At 39.8% G+C, this 19553-nt stretch overlaps 1 protein-coding gene across 3 annotated transcripts in view; it reads left to right on the forward strand.

Annotated features, from left to right (window-relative positions):
* The window catches only part of furina (furin (paired basic amino acid cleaving enzyme) a), a 90765-nt gene that overhangs the window by 23982 nt on the left and 47230 nt on the right, over nucleotides 1–19553 (forward strand). For all 3 annotated transcript variants that reach the window (XM_080436030.1, XM_080436032.1, XM_080436031.1), the window contains exon 3: nucleotides 17254–17352. In XM_080436030.1, the coding sequence (XP_080292156.1) occupies nucleotides 17254–17352 (99 nt within the window). The remainder of the gene's footprint in view (nucleotides 1–17253; nucleotides 17353–19553) is intronic.

Consider the following 19553-nt stretch of genomic DNA (forward strand, 5'->3'; position numbering starts at 1 on the left):
CGGGTAGAAAAACAGCGGTTGGCAGGGTGTGTGTGTGAGCCGCTGGCAGGGGCCAATATAGAGGTGTGCTCTTTACTGGATTGGTTTTCACGAACCTTCAAAGGGATGTGTTATCATTATAAACAATGATACACCATTGATTGTATAAGATGGTGAGCTGTTGAATTTCTCTTGGCAGAGTCAACTTCCTGGAGCTGCCAATTAATTGCTGCTACTGTTACAATGTTTGCATTGAACTTCATCACCTCTCTGTGTAGGATTGAACTTCATCACCTCTCTGTGTAGGATTGAACTTCATCACCGCTCTGTGTAGGATTCAAAGCCCAGATCAAGAGAATAGAACACTGTAGCGTACTGTAAATAGCACATAAGATTTGTTACCACCTACAAACTTGTTACTACCTACAAATATCATCGTAAATACGATGATATTTGTTCTATTCTGCTATACTTCTCAAAATCATTCCTTTTAACATGACATGGTTTGTCAGACATAGCCTACTAACTAGCTTATACTAATGCATGTGAGGCACATGTACAGGTAGGGCTGTCACAATTATGAAATTGTACTTGAAGATTAATTGTCGCTCAAATAATTGCGATTAACGATTTAATTGTTTCTGTCGTTGAACATTGGAACGTATGTATAGAAATACATTTTCTGTTTGGCTTTTAGACTTTCTGTTTGGCTTGTAAACTAAAGTTGCACAGGAAAGGAAATTGACGATTATGCAAGAAATTATTGTGATTGTCTTATCTCAAATAATTGTGACTATATCAAATAATTGTGACTATCCCAAATAATTGCGACTAGGCGATTATGTAATAATTGTGACGGGGCTATCTACAGGACCTGACCACAAATGGAAATCAACCTGTTAACTGTTATTACAGAAGTGTTTACCATGACACTGAGCATAATGCAAACTGTGAACATCAGCAGGAGCTCCACAAAGCGCTTCCCCAGGTTTCTTATCAGATCAGTGCTTTACTGTGGCCGGATCCAGTGACCCACTGTGCACAGTGTTGCAGCTGGGTTTAAAGACCACTGTGATATTTGTGGAAATGCTCCTTCAGTTACTGGATGTGCCTTTGGTTCCGCTTTCAGATAAATGTCAAAATGGATTTCAGAAAGGTTCCCTGGCTGCTTTCTTCCCTGAGCTTCCAGAGTTCTGTTTCCTGAAACTTTTTACACTTCCAGATAGCAGTGGTGGAAAGTAACTAAGTACAGTACTTGAGTAAATGTACTTAAAGTACAATTTTGAGGTACTTTTACTTTACTGGAGTATTTCCAATTGTCTATACTTTTACTTCTCAGTCCACCACATATCAGAGGCAAATATTACTACTACTACAAATAGTACTTACTTCTCTAAATTATTTGAAAACTTTAGTTACTAGTTACTTTGTAGATTTAGATTATTATTACAAAACATAAATTACCCATTTCAGCCCTATATACATTTTGGCCATTTGAAAATAGCAGTTCTACAAGCTCACAATGCGACGCATTGTGAGCTTGTAGTCGTATATCTGCTATTTTCAAAAGATTTGTATACATTTGAAAACTTGTGAAAGACCTAATGAGTACTTTTACTTAAGCACATTGCAGTATTTCTACATTGCAGTATTGATACTTTCGCTTAAGTACAAAATGTGAGTACTTTTTCCACCACTGCCAGATAGCCACGGCAGTGGCTCAGGGAAGAGAGGCCATCTAGGAACTGAAAGGGTCACGAGGCCATCTAGGAACTGAAAGGGTCACGGTTCGATCCCTGGCTCCCCCTGGCTTTGTGTGGAAGTGTGCTTGAGCAAGACCGTGAACCCCTAACTGCCCTAACCCTTGCATGGTTGCCTTTTGCTGTTGGTGTGTGAATGGGTGAAGGTAAACGCACAATGAAAAGCACTTTGGATGAAGGTGCTATAGAACATTTACTCTGTGAAGTAGGGGATGGGCCACTTTGAAGTTAAAGCAGACTATAAAAACAATGTATGCCTACATAAAGTCAATATAGCCTAATCTAGATGGAAGGATATTAGAGTGTATATCTAATCTACTCATATTTAATGTAAATCCTATTATTCTATTGCAAGGAGGCGCTCAATATAACAATAGGCTGCACATTGAATATTGGCCAAGTTCCCCTTCAACGACAAATGACAAGTTATTGAAAAATACTTTCAGCACAACTTTATGCAATCATGCAACCCTTTAGGAAGTTTATTTCAGTACCTTTTTTATGTGTGAATAGTCACCTGTAGTATGTTAAGATAAAAGCACTGCAGTAGTACTGCCATCATTGTAAGAATTATAGCAACAAGAGATTAAGGTCTCAACCCATCCTTTACCAGATCTGACCTCATCCTTTACCAGATCTGACCTCACTAACCAGGAACATCTGGCACATCTTCAGCTATATTTGCTGCCATAAATGGAATGCAATATCTGCCAAGGTACACATAATCAGCCTTCTCATTGAAGGAGGCTACATCAACTTAAACAAAATGTCCAGTTTTGAGAAAGTTTTCGAATTTTTTAAAATGATGTATGTACCTTTTGATTCTGTGGAGCTTATTGTTGTACTTATGGGTCATGATTATTATAATGCTTTGTATTAATAATTAACCTTCCCCAAGACATGAAAATGGATAAAGAGACTGGATTTGGTCAAACTTCAGTTAAAGGCTCATTTATACCAAGTAAAATACAGAATGGGCCTCTCCATTCGCGTAGTCTGCGTACATTTTGATCCATCGGCTGCACGAATCCCCAGACCTCAGTGATACGTACATGTGCAGTATGTACGGAGCAAAACTGGAGGACACATCGAACATTACACAGTGAAGAAGAAACACACCAAGCACTTTGGCTCAGTGACACAGTGCAGTTTAAAAATGCATGTGATGTGTGCAGACGTATCTAAATCTGACCATTTTATTTTCTCCATCAGATATCTTGGTTACAAGAAGATTGAGCTAACAGTGAAGTTGTTTTTCATTATTTATTCAGTTTTGGGAAACCACAATCTCAGCTGGTTTTACAGTGCGAGGCTAGGCTAGTAGTTTTGCTTTTGAAGTTTGCAGACATAGCATCTGCCCATTAATGATCCCCCCCCCCTTATGTATATCTTAGGTACAAAAAAAGCTAATAACAGTGAAGTTCCTTTGTGTGGTTTGTATTTGGTTTTCGGAAACGAAGATCTCTATTTAGCTCATTATCACAAGTTGGCTAGAGCTGGTTGAATCACCCTGCCCTCTAGTGGATGAATATAGTATGCATCCGTTCTGAACGGGGGTATATCTGGGCCTTAAGCTTGGCCTCTGTCTTTTGCCTACAATGGTCCTCCTGTATTATCTGTGGAACATCATGGTTCCGGTGTAAAGTCCCAAGTGGAATTTCTGAAACAATCCAAAAGTGCACGAGAATGAATATAGAAAGTCAATTCAAAGTGTCAGTACATGTATACTAGAGATCCTCAGTATCCCCATATTGAGGTAAACTACTATTTCACAGAAACACTGCTAGATGACTGGATAGTGCTTCAACCGCATAATCGCAACGTCCCTGATGTCGCAATGTCTTTTCCCCCTTTCTGCCCCTACTCAAGATCCTGTCTCTGTGCACTGTCCTGTGTAAAGAAAATGAAAATCATGTGGATCTAGTGATCCACATGGGAACGGCATGGCTTCAATGTGGATCTCGGACTTCATGTGGCCAGCCTGTGACGTCAGTCATCTATGACTTATCTATGATGTATGACTCCACATTGGGCAAGGTTTCAGCCCGAGATAAGTTGAGAGCAACTCGCACACCAAACTGCTTTACTCTCTTCTGTGGTGCAGGGAATCCAAAGCCACAAAAATACATCAACACAGAATGCACACATGCAAAGAACGCGCACACAGAATCGCCTCTGCATTGACTTTATTAAAAACGACTGATCGGTCGCACAAGACCATCATCAGGATCAGATCCTAGACTAACATTATGAAATTAAAGTTAAATATTTTACAAAGTATAAAACGTCTGTGAAAGAACATTTGGAGGTACTTTTGTTCTTTTGCCTACTGGCATTTTTCAGAAGAAATTTGGCACTAATCTGTTCACCAGTTTGCAAGATTACCTCTGGACATGCACACGTGCAAACGGACGGACGGACGGACGGACGGACGGACGGACGCACGCAGAGCTACATTGTAAAAGCAAAATAATTAATCTCTTGGCCATTACCACTGCATTTGACTTTGGGCCAGATTTGAGAGGTGTCAGGCCTGGATCTGAGCCACCAGCGCCCATCATTAAAGGGATGTAGTAATACTGATGATTTAGCATTAAATTTAATTCGGATTTTGGGGAGAGGAATTATACATTTTTCCCTCCAGTGAATTATTAGCATAAACATACCATTCACATCATCTCGTCATTTACAACCCCACACTGTTGAGACTGCTCTGTCATATACTCCTTGTTTTAGCTTTGTCTCAGGCAAAAAGCCTGAGCCTTTCCCTTTAAATAAGGTCACAATGGATAAGTAACAGTTGATAAACCACCCAGTCATCCGTGCATAGGGATTTGCAGGTTCTATTTCCTGAGTAGCTTGAAGTGCTTGGTGCATACCCTCTGAGAAAATGCAGACATCGTGCCTTGGGGATATTGCGAAGGATTATGGCCTGTAGAAAAAAAGTATTAAGTATTTATGAGGATAAATCTAAGTATTATTGTGGTTGATTTAACTGAAAGCAGTAAGTCTATCATGCCCTCATGTGAATTCACTCTTTTCACTAGCCTGCTTTGAGAGATAAAAAACAACCTAATCCTCATAATAGTTCCAGCGATTTATGAGTCAGAAATTGGGGCTAAAGTGTTGAGTTGATGAGGGCTTATCATCATCTCTTCCCCTCCTCTTACATGATACCACACCACCCAAATAGAATCCTAAAGTGATTTTTATCATTGTAGCTTTATCTCCATGGTAACGCCAGAAACAAAACGCCTTGGAGGAATGTTCTCCTATCTGTTAAAAGGATGTAGCTGCAGCAGTGTGTTGGAGTTTCTATTGTGGCCATTCTTCCTTTCACAGTGAACTGAGGAGGATCACAGATCGTATTATTTTACGTGTTGTATTATTGCACACAGTAAAATCCTCAGTGTTAATCCATGTGTTTATCCATTTGTATCTCAAATTAAAACGGAGGATTCTGCAGTGTTGCCAGCAGTGGAATGAGGTTGGTACTGTAACTCAATGCCGCAAGCAGTGGCATATCCACGGGTGGCCCAGGGTGGCACCCATGGAATCTGACTGGCCACTCCAGGTGCCACCCATTATCCTAAAGTTTAAACTATGATTGGATATCTGAATGGAATTCATATAATTTAATTACATTTAATTCAATTTGTCAGTAAATTAAACTTAAAACACATGAATGAAATACACTCTATGTTAGTCATTTAAGTAGATTAGGGTAATGGAGATAAAAATGTTAAATGAATGTGCGAGTGTGAGCGCACATGCGCTGGTACCCCTGCATAAGGCAGTGCCCCTCTTGGGCACAATTGCAACACTTCAGTTGCAATTGAATCACAAGGGATCAAACCCAGCAACACAAAAGAGCTCTTTGAAATATAGCTACAGGGTTGGGTACGAGTACCCAACCCTCTGTGGAGGGACAAAGTAATGATGGAAGTGTTCTACATGGAGAGTTGTTACACAATTAGAGGCTGTACTCTCTACAGAGAGCCACTGTGGTACTCCATGTGGCTTTGATGAACCCGACTGGTATTTTTATCCAGCGTGCTTTTATATTAAGAGTGGGGGGTGATAAAAAATAAACGTAGATGAGAGTTAATCTCATTAGCATCTATCCCCATGGCCTGTCACCTCCACCATCTTCATCATCATCACCACGATCATCGTGTGTGTGCGTGTGTGTGCGTGTGTGTGTGTGTGTGTGTGGATGTGAGAGAGGGAATGAGACGAGAAAGAATTAGAAGGGGAAGATTAAACCGAGTGCACAAGTTCGACCACGAATGTGACTGGTGATTAATTAGATTGTTAAACTATCCTGATGGAACTGTCTTTCTATTTGAAATGTAGACAATCTCACAGTGACTATTGTCCTTGACCTATATGTCTAAACTCCCAGGCACTCTCCTGTCACCATTAACCCACTGTCACCTTTTTCTAGACTTTTTCAAGTTCCACACTCATCTCAGACATTAGCCTCTTCTTGTACTCACCAACATTCCATCTTAAAAACCTCTTAAAGGCCGACTGGAGTTTGGAAATGTCCCAAACAACCATTTTGTAAGAAACAATGAGTCATGAGATCAAATTAAATTTCTGTGATGTATTTTAATGCAGAAATCTCCATCTGCACTAGTAGGGCATGACTCACCCCTGCATTAATATTATTGCTCATGTTTATTCATCAGCACTCATTAATTCTGTCAAACCCTAAATCTAACGAGTAACCTCCTTCATGCATCTCTGCACACCCTATTCCTGACAGGGGGCTGAGGACCATACTATGTGCTTGCAGTGTTATTGGTTCAAATCTGTCTCATGATGACCTTGTCGCATGTGTGTCAAACTCACACCCTCTCATGTCTGTCCCTGATACTCTACATTAGGGGTGTGCCGATATATCGTCCCGCGATATATCGCGATACGTTTTCGTGACGATATGTATCGTTTTGGAGAAAAAGAAATATAGTTTTGAAAAAAATGTTTTAAACAATAATAATAATCAGGCATGCAAACAGCCCGAGGTGAAAAGAGTGACCTACAACATGTTTTTTTTTCGGGTCAGGTGTCACACTATTGCCCTATTTGGATTCAAAACAGCTATTGTAGCTGAAAAGCTACAAGTTTGCATGTCTGAATAATGCAAAAACAGAATTATTTGTTTGCAGTTGCTTTTTTTCCCCCCCATATATTTTCATAATAAAAAAGTGCGTATCGAAGTTGTGAGCCCAATATCGTATCGTTTCGTGAAATTGTGTATCGGCACACCCCTACTCTACATCCTTCTCATTTCACAAAGCAGGAATATCTGAAAAAGTTAGTAGTTCATAGTTCTATAGATAATTCCAATTTGAGATTAGAATTGGCATTCTCTTAAGGTCTCAAAAGCAATCACACAATCCTCTCTGTGACAGGACTGCATCCATGGTGCTACAATCTAGCATATATCCTCTGTTTCCCATTTATTTCCCCTCTAACTTTATCTCCTCTCTGTGCTGCTGTCTCTTTCCATCTCCCCTCCTCCTCAACCCACCGGGTATAAAAACAGACGGATGTAATGGAATTCCACTCTTAACGAGGATCAGCTCCTCCAGACATCTGCATGTAAAGGAGACATGTTTGGATAGCATATCTGTCCACTATATGACAGCAAATGACTGTGTGACTTTTGATTTCCAATAGAATGAGCACGGAAAGTGTTTGGTTTCAGGCTGTTATAGATAGCAATGTCAGACAAGTGCAATAATGAAGAGTGTTCATGGAGGAAGTTCTGTGTCTGATTATATAACAGACCCTTGGACTGGTTCCATTTGATTCTATCTGCTTTGCTGCTTGTTATGTTGAAGTATCTTGCAAGACTTCAGGCCTTTTTTTTGCCTTTTTGTTTTGTTTTAATGAAAAACATCTGAACATCTCAAACAAGAATTGCACCGAACAAAAAAAAACAGCCTCTGCTTCCCTCCCTGTTAAGAAGCTTTAGTGCATCGTAAAGTAGGCCACCAGACTGTAGTCATTGTATTAAGGCAGACATTAAGGGTTTCTTGCAGTCTTTGTGGGGTAAGACGTTGTTGTTGATACTCATGCGGTGTACTATATAAAGGGAAGCAGTGTCCTCCCATAAAAGAAAAAAAAAGCCCTCCAGTCTGTAATTTCTTTTAGTCTGTTTAAATGTGTGAAAACCTTCTTGGTCAGGTCTTGTCTTATCTTGTTGGCTATTATCACTGGCTATAAAGGCTTGAGACCACTTAAGATTGTGACTATATAATTTCCTAGCTAGTGTATGCAATTAACAGGTTCCCGTGCTACAGTTTAGACTGTGATGCTTACAAGAACATGTGAGTGCATGTTTTATACTTTGGATAAGTTATATCTGTGTTGTTTGTTTGCCACCTTTAATTGCTGTTGAACCACCTAATGAGGGTGCAACAAATAGTGATTTTTATTTGAAGATACATAACAGTATTTATTTACCATGTTTAAATTAATAGTACAATTTGCATGATTGATGCCTTTGTTAGTAATACATTTTCAAAACGTATTTTTGCTGCTCTGTGCACCTGAATCTATTGACATTATTTAATGATTAACAAGAACTGTTTTTGAAGTTGTGCTACTCAAATTCGACCCTTGGTCTCCTGGTTATGGCACTCTGACACTATAAACTAGACAAACATAACATTCCGTCTGTCGGTCTGGAATAATAGCCTAAATAAAAACAACCCATGAAATATTCATTGCAATGGAGACAGCCATTGACATTTTTTATTGGGTTCTTTGTGTTCTAGCGACGTCACTTCCATGAATAAAGACGGTCACATTAACCATTGATGTTTTAGGTGGGTCTTGGATTATTTTAAATGAGCACCTGTTTACATTTAAAATTATGTACGAAATAAAAAATCGATGGAGAACAAAAGAATATATGAACTAATATGATTATAAAATTACATTTTAATAATTTATCCAAAATGAGATGAGTACCAATCTCAGACCATTCTGTGTGTGCAATTTGCTCTGAAAGATACTTTTAACCCCTCCTGGGGATGAGTCCGATGAGATTTTCCTTCATTCTCTCGCTGGGTTATGCCTGAAGTCTGTTCACTGTTGAAGGACACTTAACTGGGTTAGTGATTCAAAACAGGGAAGTAAATAGCCGAGAGGGAAACGTCCTTAATGGGAACTTATCAGGTCATTGGCCACGTTGCTTTTCCGCAACAGTGGAAAAGAATGGAACACTCACTTGCTGAGTTGACAGGTGTCTGCTCCTGAGCTACATGCATTGAGCTGCCTTTTATTGATTCTAGCAGAAGCTACTGTATAGATATACAGCCATGGTAAAACTGCGGCTCTGCTGATTTCAGGGCTGTGTGCTTCTGTATGCCATCCCATGCTTATTTCCCTGGACCCTCGCAGTAGTCTGCATGTGGATCTCAATGTGTCAAGAGGTAGACATTTAAGGACCGTAGTGTTGCAACGGTTAATCGAACTAATCGATTTAATCCATTATAAAAGTAATTGGTATTAATTGTTATTGATTTTTCTAACGATAGATCTACACCATTGTAGATCTATTGTTAGAATTAATAATAATTAATTAATAATCATTAAGATCGATAGTTGCAGCACTAATAGACGCACCAATAGACCTTCAGCACCGAAGCTATTTCACTGTAAACCTTTTACACCCTGATCCACTCCATGAACTAGAGGTACGCTATGGCTGAACGCTTGTTATGTCCTCTATTCATAAGTCCCACGACATAGGTTGGGACATGAAAGGTTAAATTGTTTGTCTTTTTTCTTTAATGATAATTTCATGGCTCATCTCATTTAATGATGATGTGTTAGAGACCCCCTTTTCCATAGAGGGTTTATAGTAAGAGTCAACATTTTCAATAATGCTTTTATTAACCAGAGTTTATTGTCCAAACAGATTTTTTTTTGTGACGTTTTATTTATTGTATACGACACACCAACAGCACGCCAACAACATAATGGGCTGTAAAAAACAAATGCAGGCTGAACAACATATAAGGGAGAAAGGATGTGGAACACAAACTGGACTGTTGATGTGATTTCTAAGTTAAAAGAGTCGCATTTGTTTGTATAGAGTTTGTATAGGGTAAAACTTTGAACCTAGTCCTTAATCACTGTTACACTTTCAACGGCTCCTGGATAAGAAAAATCTCCCAAGAACTCTTAACTAAGAAAGTACTGTAACTAAAAGTCAGCAACAAAACGTATGTCTAAAAGCATGCTACATACTAAATCTCCTTAAAGTGATGTGCAACTTTGGTAGAACCTTGAGTTGTCTTGTATAGCTACCATAAGTCCAAATATTAGAAACCGTTCTGTGGGCCACTTCTCAATGACTGAACCCAAAGAAGATGCTGGGGCATACGATTCACTATATACAATTGTATTTATAGAGTGCAAACAAGTCCAAATATTGTCAGTCATCTTTATCTGTTGCTTCTGTTCTCTGTGAGCAAGCAACCGGAAGTAGTTGTTCAATTCGCTCTCATTGTGTTGCAAAAAGGTCTCAAAATCACACTTAATAAATGCATGCATGGATTCAAGTTCTCAGTCACCACGACTGATTTCAGTCATTTGGATTCCATAGAAGTCAGCATGTCTTCTATGGAAGCATGTCATGCACCGAAAATAGACTATCTACAAGCTTACCACGCATTGCACTGTGCGTGTTTTAAGCTTGTAGATTGTCTATTTCCGGTTATTCGCTATTTTAAGCTTAAAGAGTACTTGAAGTGGTCAAACTGGGCAAACAAGTGGTTCAATCCTCCAGAAAATCCTAGTGATCTCAGATATTTCATAAAAGCAAAGGTTAACCCTCTGGCGTCTGGCATTTTGTTTTAAATTACCTTTTTTGTCAGCTTAAAGAGTACTTGAAGTGGTCAAACTGGTCAAACAAGTGGTTCAATCCTCCAGAAAATCCTAATGATCTCAGATATTTTTTGTCAGGGCTGGTATGGCTGACTTCAATCTTCGCATCAATCTGCAATTTCTTCAACTGGTTGGTTGTATAGCTACCAAAACATCATAATCAGTCGTGAGATTTTATTTTGCTTTAATCCATGTGCACGTAAGGTGGGTTCTGCCACTGTCTAATGCACAGTACTCTGACGGAAGTTCTCTAATGCAGCAACAATTTATAGGTCCTCAATACTGGTGTAACGTGAGCTCCTGCTGCTACCATTAGACTACACAGACCAGGAGTCTTTTTTTTGCAGAATCTGCTTTGTTTGAGGTTGTTTATGTGCTTAAAGTGTTTCTGCAATACAATGAGAGTGAATGGAGTTTGTTTCCTCAATCACAATGCACAGAAGCAAATGATAAAGATGATCGACAATATTTATATCCAAGTAGCTGTACAACCCAAGGTTCTACCAAAGTACAATCAGCATAGCTTTTAACATAAAAGTCAACACTGTAGGCCAGTGTTTTTCAAACATTTTCATAGGCTGTGGGCCTCTTTTGAAAAGCTGTTGTTCCAGGGACCCCCAAAAGAGAAGATTTTTGTTGTTAGTTTAGTACAGAATTCTACAACTGTCTATTACTGAAGGTGGGGAGATAACCGTGTTGGGAGTGAATTTTATGATCTGAGTAGTCGTTCTGATACATTGAGCTAACTTCTAGCTGAAATAATAATGAAATTAAACTGTTCCTCATTTTGCTGGAGACCCTTAAGGACCCTTGTCGGTCCCCAGACCCCACTTTCATAATTAATGCTGTGTAGGCCATTACATTGACAATTATAGAAGTCTCTAGAATAGCCTAAACCCCTGAATCACTAACATAATGGTCAAATGCACAGCACTGACTTGGGTCAATTTGTTACAGTGGAAGAAGAGACCATAGACTGATGTTTAGGCGTTAAGCCACAATACGAGGAATAGTTCAACATTAAACACAACCCCCAAAAATTGACAATTTTGACAATTTAAGACTTTTACGAGCTGTTGTTTCAAGAAGTGGGCTTTGCTTTGTTTTAGTGTTGCCTTCGTTGTTTTACAAATGTCACACAATTCACCTTTTCATCTAAGCCATTTGGGCTTTTCAGCACTATTAACTCAATTTCTTTCAGCTGTTTTCAAAACTAGCAAGGCACTGCATAATGGTTGCCGTTTTCTAGCATTGGAGAGGAATATTGCCAGTACGTTGTTGAAACTGGATTGGTATGTGGATAAATGCGCAAAAGTTGGACCTTATAAGGCTTCCTAAACTCCGTTTATCTGGCAGAGAGCTGCAGCAGTTTGGGTTTGGCCTCATTCCAGGTGTGTTACAGCATTGGACAAGTGCACTCTGGCTACCCTTTCACCCCCAAGTGCATCTCTGTGGCCTAGAAATGCAAAGTGAGGCTGTAGTTGTTTAAGACTAAATTAATTATGTAGGTGCGTACACAGTAGGCCTATATGGCGTAGCTTAATCTCAACTCTGTGACTTTATTCAGACAGAACAAATTCACATTCTTATCTCAAATAATAAGGTTAGAGAATCAATCAAGCTTGAGGTGGAAGGAGAGAGGGTGACTGCTGTAATGGAAATGATTTGAGGAGAGAACCGATGAGGAAGTATAGTATATTCTATTCTGGCAGGCAGATTCAGCAGCTGTACAGACCCATCTGGCACTCTTTTGTGGGGGCTGCTTGGCCTGCTGTGTGTGTGTGTGTGTGTGTGTGTGTGTGGTGTGGTATTAAAAGGGAACTACTGGTTAGGTCCAGCTGCCAGTGAGGTACACTTTGCCCCTTGCATCTCTGTGTTGGAGGCAGCCTCATATCATAAAGTTGGTGAATTATTTTTAGAAGGGTGTGTCAATGCACTGGGGTTTAATGATGCTCCCAAGAAATGCAGTACTATTGTTGACATTGATATTTGGGAATGACTGCGATGGTTGACACAGTTTGAAGGTATAAAAAGGGAGATCCCACACACTTTTGCGAGTACTTTTCGGTCCATCGGGTATCCCTGATGCCTGATGAAGGTCAGTGACGGAAACGTTGTTCTCGCAATAAAACACTTTTTTTTTTTGCTGTAATTGAAGATGTAGGGATCTCCCTTTTTCTCATGCATTGACTGCCTGCTCCTATGCACCTGACCCATTAAAAATGGTCCGCGACCCAAACATGGGTCCGACCCACTGTTTGGGTCGTGGACCATTTTTATGGGTCACAGGTATTATATCCCCTTTTTTCATTTCCTACATTAAAAAAAAACATTTATTATTTCAAAATATTTAAAAAAGTTTAAACTAAAAAACATTTCATCAATTAAAACAATGCCAACTTTTAAAAAAAAGTAAAATAAAATCATTTCAATATTATGCATAAAAAAAGAAGTGAAAATAGCAGATCTACGCTCACGACGCATTGTGAGCTTGTAGAGCTGCTATTTTCACTAGTTTGGGTCTCGGGCAAATGTCTAATTTCTCTTTTGGGTCTTGAGCTAAAAGGTTTGGAAACCACTGTGCCTAAAGGACCCTTTTAACACAGTTTGTGAAGGAGAAAGCAATTTATTCATTTCAAGTCAAAAACACAGTACATGTACAGTGGTTAGAGGTGGTCTCCCTACATCGCCATTGAGAAATTTAGACTCAGATGTTGAGTAGGACACCTACTGGTTGATAACGTGGTGCTGCCTGAAGCTCATAAGTGCAATATCTTCCCTGACCAACCACAGATTCGGTCCTGGGGGTAAAAATGTAATCTCTCATGAGGGAGACCGGGATTCGAATCCCAGGTAGGAAATAAATGTTATGGATTGCAGCTTTAAGTCAATGGCCATAACAACATACCCTCAGGTAGCATTTCCAAGCTATTCATGCTTTGCGTACATTATTTTACTGCTCTGTATAGAACAGAATTTCATATCAGTTTTCTTTATCGTATCTTTATAAAATGATTAAAAACCAAAAGAAAATAAAAAAGACAGAAAAAAGAAAATGGGAAAGTCATGAGAGAGAAAGAAAACAAACAAATGTCTCATCACTTTTACCAGACCAAAACATCCCATTCAGTTTGTCTTCAGATATTGTTGATCTCTTTGTAAAACATCATTATGTCAACAGCTTGTGAGATGAGACACCAGACGTTTTTGATAAGTGCTTTCCGGCAAGGTAAACTTGGCAGGCCAAGAGGGAACAAACAAACAAGCGGCAAACAAATCATTTTTGACTGTCTGTTACTGTGCATTTAAATGAGGCTGATGGATCAATGTTTCACCCCAGTAATGGGGCTGTTCTGACTACTGCCAGTTAAGCATTGCTTCTGTGCCCTGCTCTATCAGTACCCTGCTTATCACATCTGTAAGTCACTCACCAGTCTTGAACCCTTTCCACATTTTGCTAATCTAAATGCATTTGGTGTAAATGGCCTTTTTCCCGTAGTGCAAAGTAGTTAAACGTAATGTTTGCAGCATGCTCTTCAGATTAGATGGACGAAAATAAAGCTTTTTTTTTTATGTTGTTCCATTTGGTGGCACAGGGATGGATTTACAGTTTACAGTAATACAAAACAAAAAGGTTCAGGGCTTGTTTCTTACAGTTTGGGTGAATATGAGTGTGCATGCAATTATTTTGAGTTTGCCTCTCAAGGTGTGGGGCTCTTTGAATGTCATACTTGTGTTGATGCATGGATGTGTGAGAGCATACAATTGTTGTGCGTTTTATTTTTGTATCTATTTTATGCCATGGTTGAAAGAAATCATTCACCAGAGTGTGAAGTCATCTCTTGACTTGTACTCAAGGGATTATAGGTCATTTTTAAGTGAATTGCTATTCTGCTTGAATTCTTGCCAGCTTAGTCATTGCTCATCTTTTGAGCCATTCAGACATCTAATTATGTAGAAGTCAAGTTTCAAGGACATCTTGCATGTAGCTATAATTTAGCAAAACATTTGCCTGCTTGTAACACTATCAACTATCAAAAATTTGAAAAACAATGAGAATGAAACTTGTATAAAAAACATTTCAACATATAACCCTTTGTCCCATTAACAGGCAACACAACTATACACCAGTGTGCTCATTATGTCTGAATATATGGTGGTTACAGGTTAGAGTGCATTCCAACCACTCAGGTGTTCTAGTGTTAATTGATCCCATGTTGTTAGCTGACCCTTTCTCTCTGCGATGCAGGAAGGATTATTTTTCAAAGCTTCACATGCCCCACTGGTTTTGGCACGGAATTCAGCCCTTACCTCTTAATGTGCATTTGCTTCCTTTTATTCCTCAGTCTTAATATCATTCTTAGATTTCATTAAAGCTAAAGGCAGCTTAAATGTTTGGCAGCCTTTTGTGCTCACTCTTTTCATTCAGCTAAACTGTTAGGGATAGCTGGGATGGCTTGAACAAAATGTTCCAGCTCAATCAATCTTCAGTGTTTTGTTTATAAGTTGATCTCTTTTCAATGGTGACGTGTTAATGTGATTTAGGGACTTAATTGACCCTGCCAATCGACACCAGATTGATTGTTGCCCGGCCTCCCTGCCTCTTATCTGGACTGACACAATGGACCCACTCCTATAGCTGTCGAAAAAAGAGAGAGAGACTCTGGCCTCCCCTAAAGCATTTGCATGTCAGCATTTTGCTCAATTTACATGCAGTACTTGCTTGTAGCTAGCTTCAGTCTTGCTCTATTACAGTTGCTATCCCTCCCTCATTCTCACCAACGCGCACACGCATACACTGACCCTTTGCAATTGTGAGTTCAGCACCGAACAGCATCTTATTGTAAAATGTGTCATCTTTTCACTTGGTTATGCCTCCGTGTTTGACGTGGGTGGCTGCATGTGTCACCCTGGCTGACTCACTGTCATTAAACAGGAGCATAAGAGTCTAGTGGACACCCCCACCCACCATTCTACATTGGACTGCAGGAATGACACGCACACGCACACGCGACCACACACAGGCCTCATTCACCCAGCCACTGCAACAACAGCAAGGATGAAATCACCTTTTTCCTTATCGTGAAAGGATTGGTATTTCTTGTCTGCCTCACAGTGCTTGCATTAAAGGCACCAGTTCTAACTGTCAGCTTTAATGACAGTGATTTATCCAACTCAATTCTCTTTACTGAAATCATTAATTGACTATTCAGAACCTATTACACAGCCATTAGATTGAGCACAATCCCTTTCTAAGGGCCAGGTGAACAGCTGAGTTGCTAATCATGTTTTGTCCTATGTGATAGCTCCCCCCGCGCTCTCTCCCTCATCCCAGATGTACTATATTCATGTCGTGCAACCGTCCTTGTAAAACTGCACCACCATTGTGATAGGTGGGTGCCTGACTGCCCACTCTTGTTGATGTTTGTTTGAGTATGCATCTTTTTTTTGTCTTAGGCCAGCATTCTCTGCCAAGGGCAAGCATGTCTGCTGGCCTGTCAATACCCTGCAGGCCCGTCATTAGGAATTATGGACAGGGGGACAACAATTTCCAAATTGGGCTCCTCGTCCACACCCACTCTAGCATCACCACCCCCACCCCCCTTTACCTTTAATGCCAACATGGGCAATTTCAACCACCCCCACCCCCCTTTACCTTTAATGCCAACATGGGCAATTTCAACCACCCCCCACCCCCCTTTACCTTTAATGCCAACATGGGCAATTGTATAGTCCTTGTATAGGCCTTGTATAGTCTTTTCATTTTCCTGACAAACTAGGTACGTGGCTTATCTGTGGGCCGAAAGGGGAGTCAAATTCCATCAGGGGGTCAACTCTCACAACGACACTGGCAACTTCAGTGTGTAATAAGTCTATGACTTACTGTATTAGAAAACCTACATTCAATGTCAACATATCTCTTTTTAGTGCTCATTTTCGTTAGCTACTGTCCTGCAAATTAGGTCCATATTAGCCAGCAGTGAACATGAATGAGATACATCAGGTCAATCAGTTTCAGATGCGTGAAAGCATGCACACCTTCATGCATGATGCACAAAACCTATGCCTTGAAAATCAAAGCAATTTAGATTTTTTTTTCTGAAATCTTATGTTTTGTCAAACTGGTTCGTTTTGGATGGGTCTGGGTCTTCAGGTTAAAAAGTGATCAACAATAGACCTTTGCATGGACTGCCCTGGGCCTTGGGCCCAGGTCATATGTACCCTTTGACCCCCTCTGACAGCAGGCCTTATACCCTGAACTACCTGGTGTTAATTTAGTACTGAGTACTTAAAACATTCATTGCCAGGTATTAATTAATGAATTCATCCACCACTGCCAGCGGTTTTACCTTATTTTGAGTCTTTTTGACGATCCACAGAAATTATTTTTCAACGCAGATGTAAACAAACGATGTCTCTCTTTCCACCGGAAAAAAAACACTGTAACCGCGATCGTCTGTTCTTTAGTTATCGGCAGTTGAATATAGCTTGTTTTCACCAAAAAATGTTTTTCATACACACCTTATACGCCTGTGTTATCCATAGGATGTGACTGACTTGCGGTTACCAACCTCTATTTATTTGCCTGTCTTTGTGTTTATAGGTATTTGGTGATTATTATCACTTTCGGCATCGTACCTTGGTGAAGAGATCACTGTCAGATCACAGAGGGACACAAGTACGTCTACAGATGGACCCCAAGGTAAGTCATATCTCTGGCTAGTGTCCCTCTCTATAATCAACTTGCGCAAATATCAAAGATCTCCATATATGGCCATGTGATGTCAGACACAACCGAAACCATTGCCTAACAACTCCAATTTGCGCATGTCCATATTAGGGCATATCCGCACTCCCTCTGATAAGGCAGCACAAAGCGCCTGCCCGACTTTGGTTGTTGCATTGCCAACGCATCTTGAATGTCTAGTCCATATATGGGCATGTCTGTGTGCCCACCACAGACAGACACAAATACACCACTGCAATTGAACCCCACATGAACTCTTAACGACCCCATTCTGGGCATGTCCTAATAGGCGAACATTTTGGCTAAATAAAAACAACGTGGCACATGAGCGTGTAGATCGGCTATTTTAGGTGAAGAGGTTTGGTGTTGTAGGTCAAAAAGGAGGGGACCAAGTATAGACCCCAGGGAGACCACGGTCAACAACGTTTACAGAGTTTAAGTGGTTAAAGAATACCGTTTGAAAAAATAACACTTCTACATCATGACAACAATGGTACTGGCACATGTGTGACACTGAATAACTCGAGTCAGGAGATACACATTTGTTTATGCTAACTTTGATAATGCTTCCAGAGTTGTGACAAATTCTAGACACATTTTTGAGAGTTAATTTTTTTTTAGCAAAAATGTATGTCATATTTTACTGTTTGTTGCACGGATATATTGTAGTCTGAGATTTACAGTAATATACAACATATCTCTTGGTACCTTAGGTACCTCATCACTATCTGAGAGAAGTAACCATTGGGGTAGTCAGTCGGCTGACAACCACAGGGCAAAGAGCCAAACCCTGGACTCTCATTTATCACCCTGTTTTAATGGATGTCTGAGACAGCTCACAGCATCTGGCCTGTCCGTTTACTTCTTACCTTAGTGCTGAAGGGTGGACTGGAGGGTCCTCAACATGTTCCCCAGATACATGGACCACTCTTAAACCAGTTCCTTCTGCTTGTCTATTCTAAATGAACAAGTTAACCACATTAACCATGGCGGGCCTATTTTGGCCATGTCATTATGGGCGACACGTTTCTAAATTTGTCAAATAGTTTTGAATAGTTTTTTATTAAAACATTTTTTGTGGCAAAAATAACCGATCTACTAGCTCACAACGCTTGTAGATCTGCTATTTTTGCTATTCTCGAAAGTTTTAAACATTTTTGAAAGATTTTCAGTTGTTTCACCCATAATGACAAGGCCAAAATTGAACACGGCACATTCAAAGTATTCCTCCAGAAGCTGAAGGGAACAAAATGGGAATGTTGTGAAAACAACATTTAGAGATGTGGGAACATGAGAAATCATGCAAATGTGTTATATCTTTGTATTTTGATTCTCAAAAATAAGTATTAGAACTTTATTTATTTAGCTCCTTTCAAAACGCTTACAAGGTGCTGTAAAGTCAGCAAACACATAACATTACATAGAAATCGTAAAGGATACAAGTAATTAAGAATAAAAGTTAACATAAGAATAATATAAAAACACCAAAGAAAAACATCATGAAAGAGTTTTTAACAACATCTTCTGTCTTTCAGAACTAAGGGGAGACTGTGGGAGCAACTACTGCAAAGGCTCAGTTAGCTTTTTGAGTCTTTGAGTAATTTTTAGTCTTTTTGGACAGGTAGAAGAAGAAGGCGTTTGTCAGAAGGTCTGAGAGATCTTGCATTGGCAAGGTGATGCAGTAATTCAGAGATGTAGATGGGAGTCAGCCTGTGTAGTGCTTTATAGGTGATTAAAAGGACTTTAAAATCAATTCTACATTCAGTGGGAAACAGTGTAAACAATGTGTACGTCGTGTAGTTGTTAGGACTTAGGAGTCTGGCGGACGCATTTTGGACTAACTGGAGCCAAGACACAGAGGAGTCACTCATAGTGCTAAACCGTGCATTGCAGTCATTGAGACGGGATGAAACGAAAGCATGAAAGATTATTTTCTGAGATTTTCTGAGATTTGCTCAGAGCACTGCAAGCATGTCGTAACGTGTTATTTGTGTAATGATTGTTTTATTTGTGAAATGCGTAACTTGTTATTTGCGTAATTATGTTTTATTCATGCTCACAAGCTCTGTTTTGTAGCTCTTGTGGCTGATTTTAACTGGCTGTCAATGTCAATTGCAGTGGAAAGACAAAGTTATGTTGACGGTTTATGTAGGAAC

Source organism: Gymnoscopelus braueri, assembly GCF_963280865.1.
Source record: "Gymnoscopelus braueri genome assembly, chromosome: 1".
Classification (NCBI taxonomy): Eukaryota; Metazoa; Chordata; class Actinopteri; order Myctophiformes; family Myctophidae; genus Gymnoscopelus; species Gymnoscopelus braueri.